At 43.3% G+C, this 22096-nt stretch overlaps 1 protein-coding gene across 2 annotated transcripts in view; it reads right to left on the bottom strand.

The window, feature by feature from the left end:
• The window catches only part of KCNH7 (potassium voltage-gated channel subfamily H member 7), a 457016-nt gene that overhangs the window by 129952 nt on the left and 304968 nt on the right, over positions 1-22096 (bottom strand). For both annotated transcript variants that reach the window (XM_033947144.1, XM_033947145.1), the window contains exon 8: positions 14477-14902. In XM_033947144.1, the coding sequence (XP_033803035.1) occupies positions 14477-14902 (426 nt within the window). The remainder of the gene's footprint in view (positions 1-14476; positions 14903-22096) is intronic.

Below are 22096 nucleotides of genomic sequence, written 5' to 3'. Positions count from 1 at the left end.
TTACAGAAGAGCAGGACACTCAAAGGTATCTGATGCTAGATGAACTTTCAATTATGCACCCCATCCACTCCTCGTGGAACAGCTGGCTGCCCTATCTCCCTATGTTCAACATCTTCTCTTCCCTACTTCCCAAAATGTCCAATATCTCCTGTCCACTACTCTATACTCCACCAGGTGCCCAGCACCTTCCCTTCTTTTCCTTATTCCTTGCCTTCGATGTCTAGCATTTCCTCTATTTTTCATTCACACTTCACTCCTCCTTCCCCCTCCCAGATGTCCAGGTGCTCCCCTTTTTCTTAACGTTTATTTTGGTGTCCAGCATCACCTCCCCCTTCCCTTCCAACTGCTGGGCTTACCTGTAATGCTTGTCACTGCTGTCACTGATGCCTTCGTCACCCGCTTCTGAAGCACTAAAGATTCAGGGTGGCAGGCTCAGGGTCTCTGAGAAAATACATATGTTCTTGGATCACCATATCCTGTCTTTCTACCACCAACTGCATTGGCTCCCTTTCGAATCCAGAGTCCTATTCAAATTCGCCTGCTTCTGCTACAAAACAGTTTTTGGCCTATTACCTAGTTACCTCAATCACCATTTCACTCTGAATCTCACCAACAAGAAATCCCGCAGAATCCAGCTGTTCGCCTTCCCATCCCTAAAATTATGTCACTTCAATAGATTTCTCGACAAAACCTTTGCTTACCAGGCAGCTAAGCTGAACCCCTGGCTTGCCCAAATGATACTCGAGGCCCCCTCTTACCTTAGTTTTAGAAAACTTCTCAAAACGCACCTCTTCCGCGAACAGGGCCTTTAATTCCCCTTGCCCCCTTCTTCCCCCCCTCCCCCCACTTGGTCTCACTCTCTTTATCGCATTCCTTCCAACCCTACCTTCTGTCTTACCGCTACCTTTGCTAAATCCCAGTTATAGAGTTCCCCCACCCCCCCCCCTCTTCATTGCCTGTAATTTTGTTAAAATTTTGTAAATCCGTGTGTCACCACGGACCTAAACTAATGAATGTGAACCACCTAGAACTTTACGGGTATGGCGGTATACAAGAATAAAATTATTATTATTATTATTATTCTCTGAAGCATGACATTTCAGTCTTGTGTGTGTGTTCAGAGGCTCTGCACAAGTAGTACTAATTATTTTTTCCATGTTCCTGACATCTGCCATGCGAGCACCTCTTATCTCCACGAGCTTGATCTTTTCTAGCACTTTAAGCAGAGATAACTGAGAAGAGTGAGATTTCCTTCCTGAGATATAACGCTAAACACAAGAAGTCAGTACGGGAAACAAAACATTAAATCCTAAAGATCAGAAAGTTGATCATATAATTCACCCTTTGGGCTACATTAGTGCAAAGATTTTAGCACTGGCTGAATGTAGGGTCTGGCTTTCAATCCAGACACTAAGGCCCTTACTTTAGAACAGGGCTGCCCAAGTCCGGTCCTCGAGATCTACTGGCAGGCCAGGTTTTCAGGATATCCACAATGAATACGCATGAGAAAGATCTGCCTGCACTGCTTTCTTGGTATGCAAATCTCTCTCATGCATATTCATTGTGGATATCCTGAAAACCTGGCCTCCTAGTAGATCTCGAGGACCGGAAGTGGGCAGCCCTGCTTTAGAAGCTCTAGTCATGATTTACACATGCAAATACACATATTCACATGTGTGTGTTGCATAAATGTTTAAAATTCAGTTTTAGAAAGCTGGTATATCTGCACTATGGCTTGGGTTCTGTAAAGATGTGTGCTCAAATTTCCAATCAATGCATAAAATGAGGATATATGATATAGAATAGTGCCAGTTGTGTACCTAACTAATTGTTAAATTAGGCACCAATTGGTCTTAAGTACCACTAATAGCCCTTAAGGGAGGAGTTCATCTATGGGCGTTAAGGGCCTGATTCTCTAAAGAATTCTAATCTTGGCGGCTGCCTAAGAAGTGGACACCTATATCGTGTGAATCACACATCAGCGTCCTATAGAGAATTGTGTCTACCTTTACTAACAGATGCCTTAAATGTGGGCCAGCATTTTACAGGCTTACATTTAAGGTGTCTGCCTCATGCCTTTGGAGATGCGAAAGGATGCCCAAGGCCACTTCTGGTGGAGACCATGCCCACACCATGTCTTGGATGTTCATAAGCATCTCTACACATCTCTGTAGGCGCTCAACTTATGCCTACATGTAGGCGTCTTACCCTGCCTACATTTAAAAAAAAAACCACGTGTCCTGATTGACGGTAGGATGAGAAAATTAGGAATAGTGCAAAATACGGCCGTCCGACTAATATTCGGACTAAAGAAAAGTGACCACATTAGCCCCTACTATAAACTGCTGCACTGGTTGCCAATTGAGGCACGTATTTTATTCAAGTTTTCCTGCTTTTGCTATAAACTGGTGTGGGGAATGGCCCCAATTTACCTATTACCTCACTTCGAACTTTACACCTCCACAAGGACAACCAGAAATCGCAACCTCTTTGCCTACCCGAAGATCATAGGTTGCAAATTCAGAACCTTTCTGGATAGAACTTTTAAGTTTCAAGCTGCCAGAGAGCAAACCTGGCTAGGCAACTTCACCGACAAAGCCAGGCAGACCTATGGCGCCTTTCGGAAAGAAATCAAGACCGCTCTATTCAATAGATTTATTTCCCATCCAGATAACCCCCCCATCCTAAAACCTTTCTCTTTATGCTGATACTAAACTTCTTCACACATGTATTCTGTTCTTCTCTTGACTATTCAGTGTCTTCCTCACCACCTGTATTCTGTAACTCGCTGACCATCCAGCCCCTTTGATGTAAAATGCTTAAGATTATACTGTAACCTATTTGTAACCTGTAAACACTGATTACTCAGTGACTTCCTACCTGTTCTCACCTTGTAATTTGCTGATTGTACAGCTCTCTTTCACTGTAAACCGCCTAGAAGTCGCAAGATTATGGTGGTATAGAAAAAATTAAAGTTATTATTATTATTATTATTGCCGCCTACAATTGGGATGCCGGTTTGTAAAATCAGCCCCTAAGTGATTTAGCATATGCTAACTTCGTTATCATGTGCTAACAATTAGTGCACTCTAAACGCTAAGACCCCTGTAAAAATATAATGGGTGTCATAGCATTAGCACATGCTAATCATTAGTGCACGCTAAATCGCTTAGCACCCATTGACAAATTTCCCCCAAGTGGTATTAATTAGTGCTAAGTTGATCTAATTTATAGTTGTGCACATAATAGCACATAAACACTATTCTATAAACTTAGCAAATAAATATGATAGCGCCCAACTAGAAAGAGGGTGCATGCAAGAATACTATCACTTGTGCGTGCAACTGCCAATTTTAGATGCAACTATTTACACCGGCCTTTAATATGGCATAAGTGTTCAAGGCTAAAATTAGGTGCACGCAATGCTGACTTATGCTCTTCCATAAAAGCATATTTGAGCCTAATTGCCATTATAGAATTGGTGCATAGGGGTCAGACATGGGCAACTCCGGTCCTTGAGGGCCGGAATCCAGTCGGGTTTTCAGGATTTCCCCAATGAATATGCATTGAAAGCAGTGCGAGCAAATAGATTGCATGCATATTCATTGAGGAAATCCTGAAAACCCGATTGGATTCCGGCCCTCGAGGACCGGAGTTGCCCATGTCTGGGCTAGATTCAATAAATGGTGCCCAAAGGAGGATGGTGCACAGGGGTGTCAAAGTCCCTCCTTGAAGGCCGCAATCCAGTCGGGTTTTCAGGATTTCCCCAGTGAATATGCATGAGGTCTATGTGCATGCACTGCTTTCAATGCATATTCATTGGGGAAATCCTGAAAACCCGACTGGATTGCTGCCCTCAAGGAGGGACTTTGAGATCCCTGCAGGATCTGCACCACACTAGCATTCTGTAAAGGGCACTATGCTGAGCATTTGGGGCCTGATTCTAGAAACAGCGCCTACATCAGTAGGTGCCTACAGAAATGGCACCTACCACATGACATTCAAAGTTAGATGCTATTTATAGAATGTCATCAAGTGGCCGGTAGGTGTCATAATGTTAGGCGCTGGTATATTATGCCAGGTTTTCCTTGGCCTAAAATTCTGGTGCCTAATTCAATCCATGCCTAAGCTCCGCCCCTAACCACACCTTCTTTTTGGGAAATCGCCACTAGGTTCCTCGATGTAGGCACCTACCAAGTTAGGCGCCTACCTGATTTTTTTAAAAATTGTTTTTTAATGGCACTGTTCAATTAACAGCACCGATGGAACTAATTAAAATATTTAGTTAGGCGCACCGATCTAGGCACCTAACAGCAGGCGCTTTTTATAGAATCAGGGCCTTTGCGCCTAACTACGGGCATGAGCATTCTACATCTGCCAAAAGCTGGTGTAAATGCTTGTGCCTATTCTGTATAACATCGTGCCTAATTTTTGGCATTGCCCCTGACCAGTCCATGCCCCCTCCCAAGGTCATGCCCTCTTTAGAGTTGCACGCTATGAAACTTAGACGTGCATGTTAAAGAATAGGGCATAAGGCACATGTATGTGTAACTCCTAATTACTGCCAATTAAATGCCTGCTAAATTCAATTTGCACCCATGTTTTTTTGTGTCTAACTTTTGACAGGCTTTTTTATAGATTTTAAGGGTATGTGGTTTGGGCAGAATCTGGACAGGTCTTGAGTGGAAGAAAAATCTATATGTATATTTCCCATTTCAGAAACAGAATACACCTGTATGTCCCACTATATCAAAGTTGGGATTTACAGCTTCTCCAGTGTCTAAAATGTGGCTGTATACAAGCAAATATATTCAACACTTATTGAAAGCCATTAAACTGCTTCTTAGGGACACTTTTATAAATATAATTGCAGTACTTACCAGAACATAAATCTAACACTATATCTAACTCATCTATTCCCAATGGAATATAAACAGTTCCTCACCACTGGGCTAACATGCTTCAGATTAGTGAGACGAACTCTAATGATTACCTCTAAATTTTTTACGTATTGGCTAGGCCTTAAGAAAATGTTATGTAGCAATATCAGGGTCCCTAGATATTAGGTCATTGAAGCTGTAATATCTCCATCTAGTTCAGTTTTAATTTACTTGATGCCAAACAGTTGATCGCCTCACCCAAACATTTGCTGTGTCTCATAATTAAATCCAAATGATTATTCCCCAAGTTGCAATAAATTTGAATATCATCAGCATGCACTGCAGACTTAAATTTGAAATGCTGCTGATCTGATTAAGAGGCTGTATACTTGTATGAATATTTACAAGAATTTGGGAATTGGAACCTCAGAGAACTTCCACACAGAGGAAATATTATCTCATAAGAATATAAGAGTTGTCATACTGGGACAAACCGAAGGTCCATCAAACCCAGTATCCTACTTCCAATAATGGCCCATCCAGGCCACAAATACCTGGCAAAATTCCAAATAGTAAAACACATCTTATGCTGTTTATCCTAGGAATAAGCAGTGGAGTTCCTCAATTTCATCTTAATAATGGCTTATGGCTTAGAAAAATATCCAAACCTTTTTTAAACCCTGCTAAACTAACTGCTTTCACCACATTCTCTGGCAACAAATTCCAGAGGTTAATTACACGTTGAGTGAAGGAATATTTTCTACGGTTTATTTTAAATCTACTACTTAGTAACTTCATTGCTTGCCCCCTAGTCTTAGTATTTTTGGAAAGAGTAAACAAGCGATTCACATCTATCCATTTCACTCCTTTTGCTGAACCTCTGTAATTGATTTTACAAAATTTTTCAGGCCCCTTGTAAGCCATACAAATGGATAATTTTACTCCATTTGATTGCCATTGGGAGCTTCTCAACTCTACTGCCAATAGAGGAGTGGCCTAGTAGTTAGGATTGCAGCCTCAGCACCCTGGTCATAGTTTTTCAGCTTACAATGCAGTTTTTTTATATTCAGGAACCAGCCAGACTAGTTCACAAATACATTTATACTGCAAAATGAGCTTTGTAGCATTGCGACTAATGACCCTGAGAAAGTAAATGTAGCTTAACACTGAGAATATAATAACTGAGAATTCAAAAATAGCTTATTAATCCCATTATTTTCATATGACAAGTCCTTAACCATTCAGGGCAAACTAGTGTGTTTTATTTATATATGTTTGCATTGTCTGTTCTTTTAATATACATAATACCATTAACTAAGCTGGATGAGAAAGATTTTTCTTCTTACAATTTTTTTTTATCTGTGGTTTTTCTGCTATATAAATGATGCTGTTTTTAAAAAATTTAATTATTTACTGCTGTACATATGTTTATTTTTATGTACAATACACATGTTCCTTCTCTTTGTATGTTTCTGTAATTCATTATATATATACAGTATATCTTGAAGTACCATGAGACTGGCTCTAGAGGTTGTGGTAGCCATTTTCAAGAGCAGCCAGTGCTGCGCAGGAGCAAGTGGGCATCATTCTTGCCTGTTTCCTTCTAGACCACCAGGGACTAGCGAGGGTAGGTCCAGTGGGGAGGGGGGGGGGGCTATAAAGATGGATGGACTTGGATATCTTGGTATTTTCATTGGGGGAGGAGAGGGAGAGGGAGGGAAGAAGTGGGGATGTTAAAGAGGGGGCCTCTTTTGCTCTAGGGGTGGGAGGGAGAATTGGCAGAGACATGGGCAGAGAACTATGCAGGTTCTAGCCACTGTTGCCTCTAAGCCAGTGATGGCGAACCTATTGCATACATGCCATTGGGGGCACTCTGTGGGTATGCAGACAGTCGCCCCAGCACAGAGTTACTCAGAGTTCATTACTAGAAAGCCAGAGGGATGCGGGGCCGAGCTGCTCCCCTCCTCCTCTCCACGTACGCCTGAGGACATTTCTCACATCACCCGCCCCGCTGCCCAGCAGCCCAATGGGAGCACTTTCTCCTTCCCCTGTCTGCAAAAGGTGGGCGGCTCACATGCGGCGTGAGTATGCGGTGCGGTTGAGTCTATGGCGAAAGTGATTCCTGTGGTGGGGTTGGAGAGGAGCTAGGTTGGAGGGGAGCAGAGCTCACGGCGTGGTATAGCAGAAGGGAACAGATTATTGATTCAGGGAATATTCAGGTTAAATTGCCGTGCTGGCACTTTGCGATAAAAAAGTGGGTTTTGGGTTGCAGTTTGGGCACTTGGTCTCTAAAAGGTTCACCCAGGGCCGCCATCAGGGCAGTACCACCAGTCCTGCATTCAGGGGCCCGGAGCTGACAGGGGGCCCGGGCTCCCCCAGGGTCCTAGGCCACAGTCTAGGGGGAGGGGCGGTCCGCCCCACGTGGACAGGAGAGAGCTGGTCGGGGGACCCGCGGAGTTCAATACATCTCGAGCCGCGAGGCTCGTCTTCTGTTCCCGCCTGCCCTGCCGCTCACATATAGCCGATCGCAAGTGTTCCCCGATGTCAGCGCTGACGTCGGAGGGAGGGCTTAAGCAAAGCCTGCCCTCCGACGTCAGCGCTGACGTCGGAGAATACTTCCGGTCGGCTATTTGTGCGCGGCAAGGCAGGCAGGAACAGAAGACGAGCCTCGCGGCTCGAGATGTATTGAACTCCGCGGGTCCCCCGTCCAGCTCTCTCCTGTCCATGTGGGGCGGACCGCCCCTCCCCCTAGTCTGTGGCCTAGGACCCTGGGGGAGCCCGGGCCCCCTGTCAGCTCCGGGCAGGAAACAGAAGACAAGCCTCGCGGCTTGAGCTTCGTTTTGCTGAGAAAGTTGCAAAGATGGGCTGGGAGGCAAACGCGGAACACAAAAGGGGGGAGGGAGTGCGTTTTGGACACAAGGCATGAACTTGGGAGAGAGGAAGGGAGGGAAAGAGATGCTGAGGTGGGGGAGAGAATGGGTTTTTGGACACAGAAGGCATGGACTTGGGAGAGAGAAAGGGAGGGAAAGAGATGCTGAGGTGGGGGAGGGAATGGGTTTTTGGACACAGAAGGCATGGACTTGGGAGGGAGGAAGGGAGGGAAAGAGATACTGAGGTGGGGGAGGGAATGAGTTTTTGGACACAGAAGGCATGGACTTGGGAGAGAGGAAGGGAGGGAAAGAGATGGTTGTGTACACGGGGAATAGAAGAAAGGAGAATTTTTGGTCATAGAGAGGGAGTGAGGTACAGAAAGTGGCATACCAGGGTGGGGGGGTGATCTACCCCGCCCCGGGTTTACGTCCCAAGGGGGTGCACAGCTGGCCACCCTCCAGTGTTCTCCCTAGGCCGACAAACTGCGGCTCTTTAGTCACTTGAGTGCCACCGCCGCCATCGGGAACAGGCCGGCACCAAGTTCTCCCTGCTTTTCCCTGTGGGGCTGGCCAACTCTCGCCACTCGCGTCAATTCTGACGTTGGAGAGGACATTCTGGGCCAGCCAATCGCTGCCTGGCTGGCCTAGAACGTCCTCTCCGACGTTAGAATTGACGTCGGGTGGCAAGAGTTGGTCGACCCCGCGGGGAAGAGAAGCAGGGCGAACTCGGCGCTGGCCTGTTCCCGATGGCGACAGTGGCAGCCTATTCCCCAGTGGCGGTGGCAGCATTTTCCCAATGGTGGTGGCATAGGGGAGGGCAGGGAGAAAGAAAGAAAGGGGGGGACAGGAAGCCAGAAAGAAAGAAAGGGGGCAGGGTGAAACAAAGAAAAATGGGGCACGGAAAGAAAGAGAGAGAAAGACAGACATACAGAACGAAAGAGGGTGTGGAGAGAGAAAGAAGGGGGCAGGGTGAGAGAGAGAAAAACAGACATACAGAAAGAAAGGGGGTATGGAGAGAGAGAAAAAGAAAGAAGGGGCAGGGTGAAACAAAGAAAAAGTTTGGGGAGGGAATGAGGTCTGGAGGAGAGGAAGCATACAGGAGGCTGAAAGAAGGGAAGAAATATTGGATGCACAGTCAGAAGAATAAAGTGCAACCAGAGACTGATGAAATTACCAAAGGTAGGAAAAATGGTTTTATTTTCAATTTAGTGATCAAAATGTGTCTGCTTTGAGAATTTATATATGCTGTCTATATTTTGCACTATGGCCCCCTTTTACTAAACCGCAATAGCGTTTTTTAACGCAGGGAGCCTTTGAGCGTTGAGAGCAGCATGGGGCATTCAACGCAGCTCCCTGCGCTAAAAACCGCTATCGCGTTTTAGTAAAAAGGGAGGGGGAATATTTGTCTATTTTTGTATAGTTGTTACTGAGGTGACATTGCATAAAGTCATCTGCCTTGACCTCTTTGAAAACCCGCGGAATATAAATGATAATTAATATTTTCTCTGCGTACAGCGTGCTTTGTGTTTTTAAAATTTTATTGTTGGTAGATCATTTTGACTTGGCCACAAAGGTAAGGGGGAGGGAGGGAGGGGAACTGCTGAAAGACATCTAGTAATCCTTGAAGGCTTGACTGTGCAGGGAATTTAATCATGTTTTGTTATGTGACTGGCATTATTTAGACCTTAATTTCTATGAATGAATAGAATGAAAATGATATAAATTACTTGCTTGTTTTTATGTGCGTGTGCTGAAGGAAAGTGGAGAGAGAGTGGGCTGAGGACGCTGAAGGGAAATGGGGAAGAGAGAATGGGGAGAAGACGCTGATTTATAAATTGACAATTGTACAGAATATTGTTTCTTTTTTATATTCATCCATAGCTGCATGTTAATGATGTGCTCATATGCACTTATTTATCATCATAACATATACATCATCATTAACATGCAGCTGTGGATGTGTAAGGACAGGCTGAGGAGGATGGATGGGAAGGAAGGAAGGTGCACATATCAACCTATCGTACATTTTTAACATGCATGATGCAGCTATAGGCAAGCAGAGGAGGATGGGATCATACAGATGTGTATGTTCAGATATGCGCTCAGATGTGTAGTTTTTTCTGATATATTTATTAAGCTTACAGTATTTATAAAAACACATTTAATACTTGTTACAAAAAATATTGTGCAATTGTGATCTACTTCTGGCCTACAAAGGTCAAAAGAAATCCTTAACTGAGATTTTACATTCAAAAGTGAATTATAGCTACTAGCACTATTATTTATTAGTTATTTATTATGCAGATGTTTGTTAGTTTGTTATTAGTTCAGTATTAGACATATGTTAGTTTAGAATAGATAGGTATAGATTAGTTTAGTTTAGGTTAGGTTAGGGCCCTGCTGAAAGAGTCTACCTTGACGTGGTTGCAGGCTTACAAATCTTTTGGTCAAAGAGTGCGGCGACAGAGAAAAGTATGTGTGTATTCGGCCCATGGAAGAAGGAGGGGTCGGGGGGGGGGGGAAGGGGTGCGTGGGGGGCCCAATAGGATTGCTCAGTAAGGGGCCCAGAAATTTCTGATGGCGGCCCTGGGTTCACCATTCCTGCTTTAAGCTAAGCAGGAGTCCTCCATCTACTGTCCTGCCAGTGGGAACTCCACTATCACATTTTCAATAGTGAGGCTGATTCTGAAGCAGATGCTATTCTTTCTCCAGCCAAAAGATTCAAGGAGAGGCTTGCAAACTCTTGTGTATTGACAGGCCTTCAGAACTTTTGCAAATATTAAGATTCCCCAAGGGTCTGTGCTGGAACCGCTGCTTTCTAACATATTTATCAATGATCTAGAGATGGGAAAAAACTAGTGAGATAATTAAATTTGCTGATGACACAAAGTTGTTAAAGCGAAAGGGGATTGTGAAAAATTGCAAGATGCTTGTGAGACTGGAAGATTGGGCATCAAAATGGCAGATGACATTTAATGTGAGCAAGTGCAAAGTGATGCATATGGGAAAGAGGAACCCAAACTATAGATATGTGATGCTGGGTTCTGTGTTAGGAGTCACTGCCCAGGAAAAGGATCTAGGTGTCATCGTTCAGAATACGTTGAAACCCTCAGCTCAATGTGTGGTGGCAGCTAAGAAAGCAAATAGAATGTTAGGAATTATCAGGAAAGGAATGGAAAACAAAGATGAAAATGTTATAATACCCTTGTGTCGCTCTACGGCAGGGATGCCCACACTTTTTTGGCTTGCGAGCTACTTTTAAAATGACCAAGTCAAAATGATCAACCAACAATAAAATCAAAAAAACACAAAGTACACTGTTTTGTACATGTACATAGAGAAAATGTTAATTATTTATATTTGGGGTTTTGTTTTTTTTCAAAGAGGTTAAGGCAGATGACTTTAAAATATGCAATTGTATAGTAACAACTATACAAAAATAGACAAATATACCCCCTCCCTTTTTACTAAACTGCGATAGCAGTTTTTAGTGCAGGGAGCTGTGCTGAAAGCTCCGCGCTGCTCTCAATGCTCATAGGCTCCCTGCGCTAAAATCCGCTACTGCGGTTTAGTAAAAGGGGGCAACAGTGCAAAATATAGACAGCAGATATAAATTCTCAAAATGGACACATTTTGATCACTAAATTTAAAATAAAATCATTTTTCCTACCTTTGTTGTCTGGTGATTTCATGAGTCTCTGGTTGCACTTTCTTCTTCTGACTGTGCATGCAATATTGCTTCCCTCCTTTCTGCCTCCTGCATGCTTCGTCTCCTCCAGACCTCATTCCATTCCCGAACGAACATCTCTGTTCTTCCATGAGTCCAACTTTTTCTTCCTCTCTCCCTGCCCCTTCCCTTTCTTTCTTTCTTTCTTTCTGATTCCTGCCCCCCTTTCTTTCTTTTTCTCTTTGTCTCCCTGCCCCCTTTCATTCTTTCTGTGTCCCTATCCCCCTTTCATTCTTTCTGTCTCCATGCCACCCTTTCTTTCTTTCTTTCTGTCTCCCCGTCTATCTTTCTGTCTCCCCGTTCTGCCTCCCTGTCTTTCTGTCTCCCTTATCTTTCTCCCCAAGCCACCACCAGGGCTGTTGTCTGGAAACAGGCCCCCAAGCCACTGTCATCATCTGGGAACAGGACACCGCCAACGTCTGGGAACAGGCCCCCAAACCACTGATGTTGTTGCCGCCAAGTTCTCCCTGTTTCCCGATGCTGCAACAGGCCAGCAGCCTTCACCCCGATGTCAATTCTGATGTCGGAAAGGAAGTTTCGGGCCAGTCAGGCAGCGATTGGCTAGCCTGGAACTTCCTATCAGATGTCAGAATTGGCGTCGGGGGTGGGGGTGGGGGGTGGGGCTGGCTTGCTCGGCAGTTCTGTAGTCGCTGCTGGCCTGTTGTGGAGTCGGGGAACAGGGAGAATGCAAAGGCAACACAAATCTATCGCAGAGCCTGGGATGGGCTCCGCGATCGACTGTCATTGCCTTTGTGATCGACTGGTCGATCGCGATTGACCTTTTGGGCACCCTTGCTCTATGGTGTGGCCGCACCTCGAATACTGTATGCAGTTCTGGTCACCGTATCTCAAAAAAGATATAGCGGAATTAGAAAATGTACAGAGAAGGGTGACAAAAATGATAAAAGGGATGGGATGACTTCCCTATGAGGAAAGGGTAAAGTGGCTAGGGCTCTTCAGCTTGGAGAAGAGATTGCTCAGGGGTGATATGACAGAGGTCTATAAAATAATGAGTGGAGTGGAAAGGGTAGATGTGAATCGCTTGTTTACTCTTTCAAAAAATAGTAGGACTAGGGGACATGCGATGAAGCTACTAAGTAGTGGATTTAAAACAAACCAGAGAAAATATTTCTTCACACAATATGTAATTAAATTCTGGAATTTGTTGTCGGAGAATGTGGTGAAATCAGTTAGCTTAGCAGGGTTTAAGAAAGGCTTGGATAATTTTGTAAAAGAGAAGTCCATAGGCCATTATTGAGATGGCTTGGGGAAATCCACTGCTTATTCCTAGGATAAGCAACATAAAATCTGTTTTACTATTTGGGATCTAGCTAGGTACTTGGGACCTGGGTTGGCCGCTGTTGGAAACAGGATACTGGGCTTGATAGATCTTTGGTTGTCCCCAGTATGACAATTCGTATTTTCTTAACTTGTATGAATTTCTGTGGTAAAAGGAAGCCTATGCTGTAAGAAGTGATGGGATGCAGAATGTCTGTCAGCAAATGAAAATTTGCAAGGCACAGAATAAATTTTCATACTCAAGATGGAGCTATTATTGTTGCTGCTGATCCACTCTACAAGCCATGTGGCAGAGGTGAGGGAAGATGCCAGGAGAAGATAGGTACTGGTCAGGTGGTTGGGTTCCTTGCCATTTGGATGGTTTAAGTGAGGGAAGTAGCCTCCTATACCCTCAACAGAGTGGGGTAAAGTGCTTCACTCTTCTATTTTCCAAGTGGATGACCATTTAATGCAGAAGGATGTTTTTGTACAGCTAATAAGGTAATAGATAAGGGAGTTGGTAAAAAGTTGTAAACTTACCCAAGTTGCAGTGTTTGCCTATTCAAAAATGATGCGCCTCTAAAGCCTTGAGTTTAGCCTTCAAGACATTCCACAAGATGACACCAAACTACATAGCATCAAAACTACACATTTATGTCCCCAACTGATCACTGAGATCCCAAGCAGAACGGCTGGTCCTACCACCTGGCAGCTAACTCACGTCTGACACAGCCCCAAAACGCTCTTATTCACATTACATACCCAAATTAAGGCACATCATCCCCCCATCCATTAGATCGTTAGACAATCTATGAAACTTCAGGAAGGCTGTGAAAACCTTCCTCTTTACAAACCCAACTCCTTAATGACCTGCGTCTGCACCCCTGACTGATGGATCTCAAAGGCACCGCCTAACACACCAAATGGACTCTCACTAAAACTCGTATGCCACCGTAAATATAATTACTACCAAACTTACAAATCACTCCAAACAAAATTGAATTGAACTATATTCGAAAAACCAAATTCATTTCCAATAAAACGTATCTGTGATAACCACCGGATCAAAATCATCATACTTCAACGATGCATGCACCTGCAAAGCAAAAGCTATTTTACCTCTATGTTATGTCATCTCTATACTGAAAATGCTGCAATTTAAACCACCCTATGTCCACTGTCTGTATGTTATGTCTATACTGTAAATGCTGAAATCTAGACCCCTATGTCCGCCAAGTCTGTATTTCTCACTAAAGTTTGTCCTGCTTATACTGTGAATGTGTTCTTGTAAACTGTTCTGAGCTCCTTTGGAAGGACAGGCTAAATAAATGATTGAACAAATAAAATAGGTAGAGACCAGGCATTATTGCAACAGTGTGGATTCTTCAACAGCTTTTACCTTATTAATTGTGGCTGCTGGTAGGTAAGGAGTCTGGCCTACTTACCATTTTCTGGCACATTTGTATAACTGTCTTTCAATCATCATTAATGCTTTTCCTTAAAATATGGAATTCAATTACTTTTTGGCACGGGACAAAGAAGAGCCATTAAACCAGGATACAACCCTCCCCCCCCATATAGTTCAAGCTAGAATACAATATTAACACGGAAAATAAATACATTCAATATTTATACCACATTCAGTAAATCCATTTTAAACTGTTAGAGTATACTGTTTTAATACCATTTTACTAGATGAAAGCCACAGAAGGTGAACTTACCTCATCTGAGCCAGATCCAAAGATCAGCAGATCAAAAGGGATGGCAGCAACCATGTCAATTAGGAACCAGCCTTTGAAGTAGTGAATTGCTATTTTCGCAGGGTCACTTACCACTTCTTCATTCTGATTTACATATGTTGTTCTGAAGTTTATGAGAATATCAATAATAAACATTATGTCCACAATTAAGTCTACCACATTTAGTGGGCTGCAGGAATAGCCGCACTCTCGTCTCTTCTGTTCTTCTTCATCATTAAGAAGGAAGGCCGCAGAGTATGGGGTGAATATGGCCGTATGTATGACTAGTAGCAAAATCAGCCAGTCCCAAACTGCTTTGAAAGGACTGTAGTGCAATATCGTACACTTGTTGATACGAGGTGTTTGAAGTTTATACTCCGGTAAAACATCAGCTCCTAATGACAGAACCTAGACAAAAAAAAAGAAAAAAGCTCTGAAAGATGTGAATACGTTAATCAGTTCACAGTCAAAGCTGTAACGAAATACATGACAAAAAAAAAGAAAGCCTTTCATATGCAGCTATTTGGATGCTGCGCTTCTAATGTGGAAAACAAAGGATGAAATACGAACACACCTGTTGGACAGAATTATTATTATACTATACATCATTTCCTCATCTGTCAAGGTATAACAAGCACAACACATTTGGGTCACTCCAGCTTTTGGATGCTGGGACGTTCATTTAAGGATAAAGCAAGAGATATTTACCAAATTAACTGATTTTTTTTTTTTTTTTTTATTCTTAGTGGTCCATTAAGTTAGATGCAAAATGCATTAGTGTGTGATTACTGCAGAGCACACTCAGACATCATGTGGTATGTTCCAGATTAGTGCACACACACCTAGTGCTACAAAATTATTTTTATTTATATCTTGTAGGTGTACTAGACTTTGGAGACTTAATAAAGCAATCATTACTTTGGAAAGGGCCTTGAGGGTAGCTAAGAGGGCGCATGTGACCTTGCCGTCGGAGGTCACTAGGGAGCAGTATTTGTCAGTGCAGATAGCTCTTAATTCTCTACTTCACTCTCGTTCTCAACGGTGGTCCTCCTATCGTAAATATAATTTTCAGCGCTATGGCAATAAGCCAGGTAAATTGTTGGCCAAATTGGTTGATAAACATACAGGAAAGCAGCCTATTCTGGCCATGCGTGCTCCTGGGGGCAGGGTGGTCTCTCGCAATTAGGACATTGCTCGTTTTTAAGGGACTACTTTGCTTCCCAATATGATGACAAGCCTCCCTCCCCAGTTGAGATGGTGAATGACTATTTAGCTTCTTCGGGGATGCCGCATTTGTAGGAGGCTGATATTGGCCAACTCAAAAGGCCTTTACAGCCAATTGAACTACAGAAGGCGATCAAGGCCAACAGAGTTGGCACTGCTCTGGGCCCCGATGGGTTTTCTGGGGAATTCTATCATATCTTGGAGACTCAACTTTGTGGTCCTTTACTTGTCTATTATAACGTCACTGTACAGAAGGGTTCTTTTCCAATGAAGCCTCTATAGCTCTTTTTCTCAAGCCAGGCAAAACAGCTGATCTCCCTAGCTCCTATCGGCCAATTTTGCTGATCAACGTTGATCTTAAGTTTTTCTCTCGTATCCTTGCAGACAGACTTCTTCCTCATATCCACACTCTGATCCATGGGGATCAGGTGGGCTTTGTTCCAGGGCTGCAACCAGTATTGAATGCTTGTAAGATCTTGCTTGCCCTGGCTCATGCACAACATGCTGAGGTTCCAACGTTGTTTGTGAGCTTGGATGAAGCCAAGGCATTTGATAATGTCTCGTGGTCATATCTTTATCAAATGTTGGATTATATAGGTGTCTTTGGGTTTTTTCGTGCTGTGCTTGGTTCGCTTTAAGCGAATCCCATGGCTTCGCTATTGGTAAATGGGACTTATTCGGAGATTTTTCCCATTCGATGGGGTACGCGTCAAGGCTGCCCCTTGTCCCCTTTGCTTTTTATTCTCACTCTTGAGTCTCTGTTGTGTACTTTGAGGCAGTTGGAGGAGGTCGGAGTGCTGTGTCTAGCTGGGCAGGAACTTAAAACTTTGGCATTTGCTGACAATTTAATGCTCATTCTCACAAACCCTGCTTGCTCTCTTCTAGTGGTTCTGAATCTAATAGCTGAATATGGGTTCTATTCTGGTCTGGTTATTAATCTTGATAAATCGATCGCCTTGCCATCCCACGCTTCTATCCGCAATCTGTGGTGAGGTGTCTTCCCCCTACAATAGGCTGATGTTTCTTTTAAGTGCCTAGGTGTCTTTATCCCTACTGATCTTTCTACTTTATATGCTATCAATGTGAGGCCCCTGTTTCAAGCTTTGTTTGCTAAGTTGTGCATGTGGCAGGCCTTCCCCCTTTCTCTTTTAGGCCGAGTTGCTTTACTTAATATGATTGTGATTTCCTCCTGGCTCTATGTTTTCCAGGTTCTTCCTCTGTATCTGTTACATCAGGATGAGACCAAATATATTTATTCCGTTCAACACTTTTTGTGGAGGGGTTGTCGTGCCCGGTTTCCCTCTCTACAAGCGGCACACCCTCTTTACAAAGGGGGTTTGGGCTTGCTTAACCTTATGTTATCTTACCATTGGCTGGGGCATGCGCCATATTAATGATTATTTTCGGGGCATGACTGATTTTACTAACACATCTTTGGAATTTTCTTGTTTTCTGAGGGATCACTTCAGTGCCTATCTACATTCTATTTCCCTGCCTACACCATCTCACCTGGGGCTTCGTATATAAAAATCCTGGGAGTGACACTGGACCGCTATCTCACTCTAAATATGCACTCAGAGCTACTGATCAAAAAAGGCTTCTCGACACTATGGAAACTAAGAACCATCAGAAAGTACTTTGACACAACATCATTCCGCTTACTGGTGCAATCCTCCATTTTAAACCTACTCGACTATTGCAATATTATTTATCTGGGGTCTCTCAAGAAAACCATTCAAAGAATCCGAATCATACAAAACTCAGCTGTGCGACTGATTTTTGGCATAAAGAAATGGGATCACATAACCCCCTACTGCCAAAAACTCCACTGGCTGCCCCTGGAGGTAAGAGTATTGTTCAAATTCGCCTGCCTCTGTTTCAAATCCATTCTCGGTTTGGCCCCTCTATACCTGGTCTCCCACTTTAAACTAGACTGCTCCACCAGGCCTATACGCAGAATACGTATGTTTAGCCACCCTACATTAAAAACCTGCCGATACAAAAGATACCTTTGCAGAACGGTTGCCTTCCAAGCAAGTCTGCAGAACGACTGGATAAGCAGCATCATCAAGCACTCCTCATCCTACCTCAACTTCAGAAAACTAGTTAAAACCAACCTGTTCAACCGATTTGTGACCAAGGATTCCTAAATTCTTCACTGCTTACCCCACGCTGTATGACCAGCCCTTCTTATTGTAAACCGACTCGACCCACTTCTTATTGTAAACCCGCCCCTACAATGTAACCTTACTCTGTACAAATATTCATGTACTCAAAGACTTTATTGGTTTTTTTTTCGCTGAATGTCCAGCTCTTCTTTATTGTAAACCGCCTCAAACTACTTTGGCTTTGGCGGTATATAAACAATAAATTATTATTATTATTTTGCTTGCCTCTCCTTAGGATCTGGAAATGAGTATGCCGGTTTCATGGCATAAGTGACCGTGAATCCCCTTTTCTGCCTATTAGATCTAACAGAAATTTTTTACCTGGTATGGGGGCCTCGCGATTCACGCACTGGGAGACAAGGGGGGTTGACCTACTTATTTCATCTGGTCCAAAGGGATGGCACAATGAAATCTTTTGCGCAACTGTGTAGGTTTGCATATTTGCAGAGCCACCATTATGTGGTTTCCCTTCAGAAAGAAAATTTATATAGTAGTAGGCAGGAATTACTGTCTATGGCCTATACCTTGGGTTCTCAGAAGAAATTTCATCATCGTTATTTGAAGGATGAGAACCCCTTGCCTGACTATGCTAAATACCAGACCTCGGGCCAGATTCACTAACCTGCCTGATTGGGCCCAATCCGGGCAGATCCGACAAATTCACTGAAGAAAAATATGCAGATGGGGGCGATTGGAGGAATGCCCCCATCTGCCTGCCCGGATTGCTGCTGTGCAATCCCAGCGCATGCGCAGACCATCTGCTTTCCCTGCAGATGGTTTGTGCATGCATTTTGTGTCTGTTTGTTTGGTTTTTTTACAGGTTTTTTTTTCGGGCCCAACTCTCCTGTTATCCCTGGTGGCGGCAGCCTCTTCCCGGCAGCAGCGGTGGCGGCGGCTACAGCAGCCTCTTCCCTCATGCTACCTGCTCTCTGCACCTTCCCTGCAGTGCCAGTCCGCGGGTTTAAAGCAGGGCTGCACTGCGGCGTGCAGCCCCGCTTTAAACCCATGGGCTCGCATTGCTGGAAAGACAGCAGAGATCAGTCTGGGCGGCGAGAGGAGCAATTTCAAATTCATGGAGCCAACAGGCACTGCTCTCCCCCCCTGTCCCAGGGCTTCTGCAGCCCCTGAAACAGGCAGCGAGATCGGGTCAGCAGAAAGCAGAGCAGAGGCGGCAATGGAGCAGTAGAGAGGTGTGCGACTGGTTCCTAACAGTCGCTTTAGGAGTTGATTGGCCAGCCTAGTCGGATCGAGAATTTTGTGTTATGAATCGCTGCCTTCCCTACTTTTGAATGTCCCTCCCCTCATTTGCATGTGCGGATTGGAGGATGATCGGCAGAGAGGTAAGTGAATCGGGCCGGAGGGGAATTTGGTCGCTAAGGGGTCGCAAAACGATCGGTTTGCTTTGTGAATCTAGCCCTTCATGGCTAGATAATATTATATTGACTGCCTGATAATATTATGTTGACTGCTGTAACTAGATTGTCTGCTTTGAGAACATATTTATATTTTTTTGGAAATGCAGTATAAATTGATATTTCGTCTTTATGTATCGCCCCGGTGGGCTTATCATGCTAAGTTTACACCATCTGCAATTTGTGACAAATGTGGTCATTTGGATGCTACCCTTGACCACATGTTTTGGTCCTGTCTGGCCGTTCAGGCCTTTTGGACCAGACTATTGACCTTCATCAGACAAATTTGGAGGATGTCTCTTCACTTTTCTCCTGTACTCCTATTTGGAGCTCTTCTTCCTCATCATCCTCGACAGCTGGATACGAGGGCTTTCTTGAGATGGTTGATTCTGTCGGCATTTAAGTGCATTTTACTGAAATGGCTGGCCGGATGCCCGAACTCTCTCGTTGTAGAAGATTCAAATGATTACTTTGCTGACCTGGGAACGTCGGAGTGTCCTGGACCTATCTTAAACACGAGGCCTGCGTTTCACAGCTACCTGGGAGCCTTTCTGGAATACCATGACTCCTTTGGCCAGGAGTCAGATTTTGAATTGGTGACTGTGATGTTCTTCTGTTCTTGTTTATTTTCAGTTGTCTTCCAGTATACTGTTATGTTCTTTGACGCTTAGTGATGGTGGGACTCCGGAAGGGGGTGGGTTGGTGGAGAGGGGTGGTGGAGGGGGGAGTTTGTATTGTTGAAAACTTTGATTGAGCTCTGTTTATTGGATGAAAATGTTTAATCTGTGTCCTTTTCTTGGCTCAATAAACATACATTATTGGAGGATCTATCTGGGAAGTGTAGTGTTGACATGATTGTGACTGTACAGTTTAATTATCACATTTTTAGAGGGAAGGAGTGGGGCCTCAAGGTTAATTGAAGGAGGACTGAAGCTGACAGTTTGTCTAGGGTAGTGGTTCTCAAACTTTTTTCTTTTTTGACACACCTGACAGACTGTATTTATGTGCTTGACACACTGAACACTACAATCTGCAGTTGAATAAAAGAGCCCAGATAATTTACTGTTGTTAAAAGTAATGCAAAGCAAATATAAATTATTTTTTTTTAAAATAAACGTATTGAAATAAAAATATTACATTTTTTTCTCACAACACCCCCCCCCTTTTATAAAACTGTTAAAACGTTTTTTAGTGCAGGCCGGCACATTGAATGCTCTGCGCTGCTCCCAACACTCATTTTTATGAGCGTCGGGAGCAGTGCAGAGCATTCAGCGCTCTGGCCTGCGCTAAAAAACGCTTCTGTGATTTTGTAAAAAGGAGGGGGGGGGAATAACTTTGGATTGATGTGCTGCATATATAGAATTTTGGTGCTAAGCAAATACTAAGCTTTAGTGAAAGAGCCCCAAAGTATTTTAGCATTTTTCTTCTACTGGTTGCAATTTTTTAAAAATAATAATAATATTCACAAAAATACTACTTGAGATCTGATTTTCACTGAGGTTGTTGATGCTCATTTTTGTTCGCTTTGACAGTTTCTGTTTAGATTCATAGTTTTTCTCTTTACTTTCATAGGTTCATTGAATGCTAGCTTCCTGTCAATCTTATCACCCAGCTAGGAGGAAGAATGAAGAAAAGATTCTTAGGTCAATGACACATTGAAAGTAAAACCAGTCAACCGTACTCTCATGCTGAGCCATTAAAAAACGTACGATCCAAACACTATTCTTGGAGTGTAGAGGGTGCGCCTGCCGTGCTACTGTTAATGCAGTGCATTTATTGGTGACAGCTATGCTAGGGTCGATTCTCTGAGTGGCAAGCTGAAAGAAAAGCATACAGTTTACTTGCTTGTTTTATGGACCATCTGACAGACTGAATACATCAACTTAGCAAATGACGAAGATTTGTTTAAGATAAACACTGATTTATTCAATAAATAGAACAGGAGTGCTGTAATACATCAAGTTAAATGCTATAAGTGATACGGTAAGTCAACTTAGGCAGTGCTGTTGGAGATAAGTGAATTATGCATTGCTGGTGTGTAGTATATTTCAGATTTATTATTATTGCTTTTATGCTTTGTTATTTTATATTAATAGCATCTTCTACAGTATAATATATCATCTAGGCCTAGGGCAAATTTTTGATTGTACAGCTAATCAGTGCAAACATAAATACACACAAATAAATAAACCTATCCGATGATAAGTCTGCTTGTTCATAACAAGGAGATCTGTCCATAAGCCAAATGTTATGTAAGCATTTATTACTTTTATCATTATAATGCATTATTATTGTGTACAGTTTAAAATAAATCAGTATTCAAAGGCAGCTATACATTCATTGGTTGCTGGTGAAGATATACAAGAAAACCCTGCCATAAATAGGGGTGTCTAAGATTATGTTACCTACTGGCGCCTATGTCCAATTTGATTCTCACAACATAACACTCAGCACTTTGACTTTGGCATGATGAGAACACTTTTAGAAACATAGAAACATGATGGCAGATAAAAGCCAAATGGCCCATCCAGTCTGCCCATCTGCAGTAACCATTATCTCTTCCTCTCTCTAAGAGATCCCACATGCTTATCCTATGCTTTCTTGAATTCAGACTGTCTCTGTCTCCACCACCTCTTCTGGGAGACTGTTCCACACATCCACCACCCTTTCTGCAAAAAGGTATTTCCTTAGATTACTATCACCTCTTAACTTCATCCTCTATCCTCTCATTCCAGACCTTCCTTTCAAATGAAAGATACTTGACTCATGCACATTTACACCTCATGCGCATTTACGTT

This window comes from Geotrypetes seraphini, chromosome 5 (assembly GCF_902459505.1).
Source record: "Geotrypetes seraphini chromosome 5, aGeoSer1.1, whole genome shotgun sequence".
NCBI lineage: Eukaryota > Metazoa > Chordata > Amphibia > Gymnophiona > Dermophiidae > Geotrypetes > Geotrypetes seraphini.
This window is presented reverse-complemented; position numbering and strand designations above follow the sequence as displayed.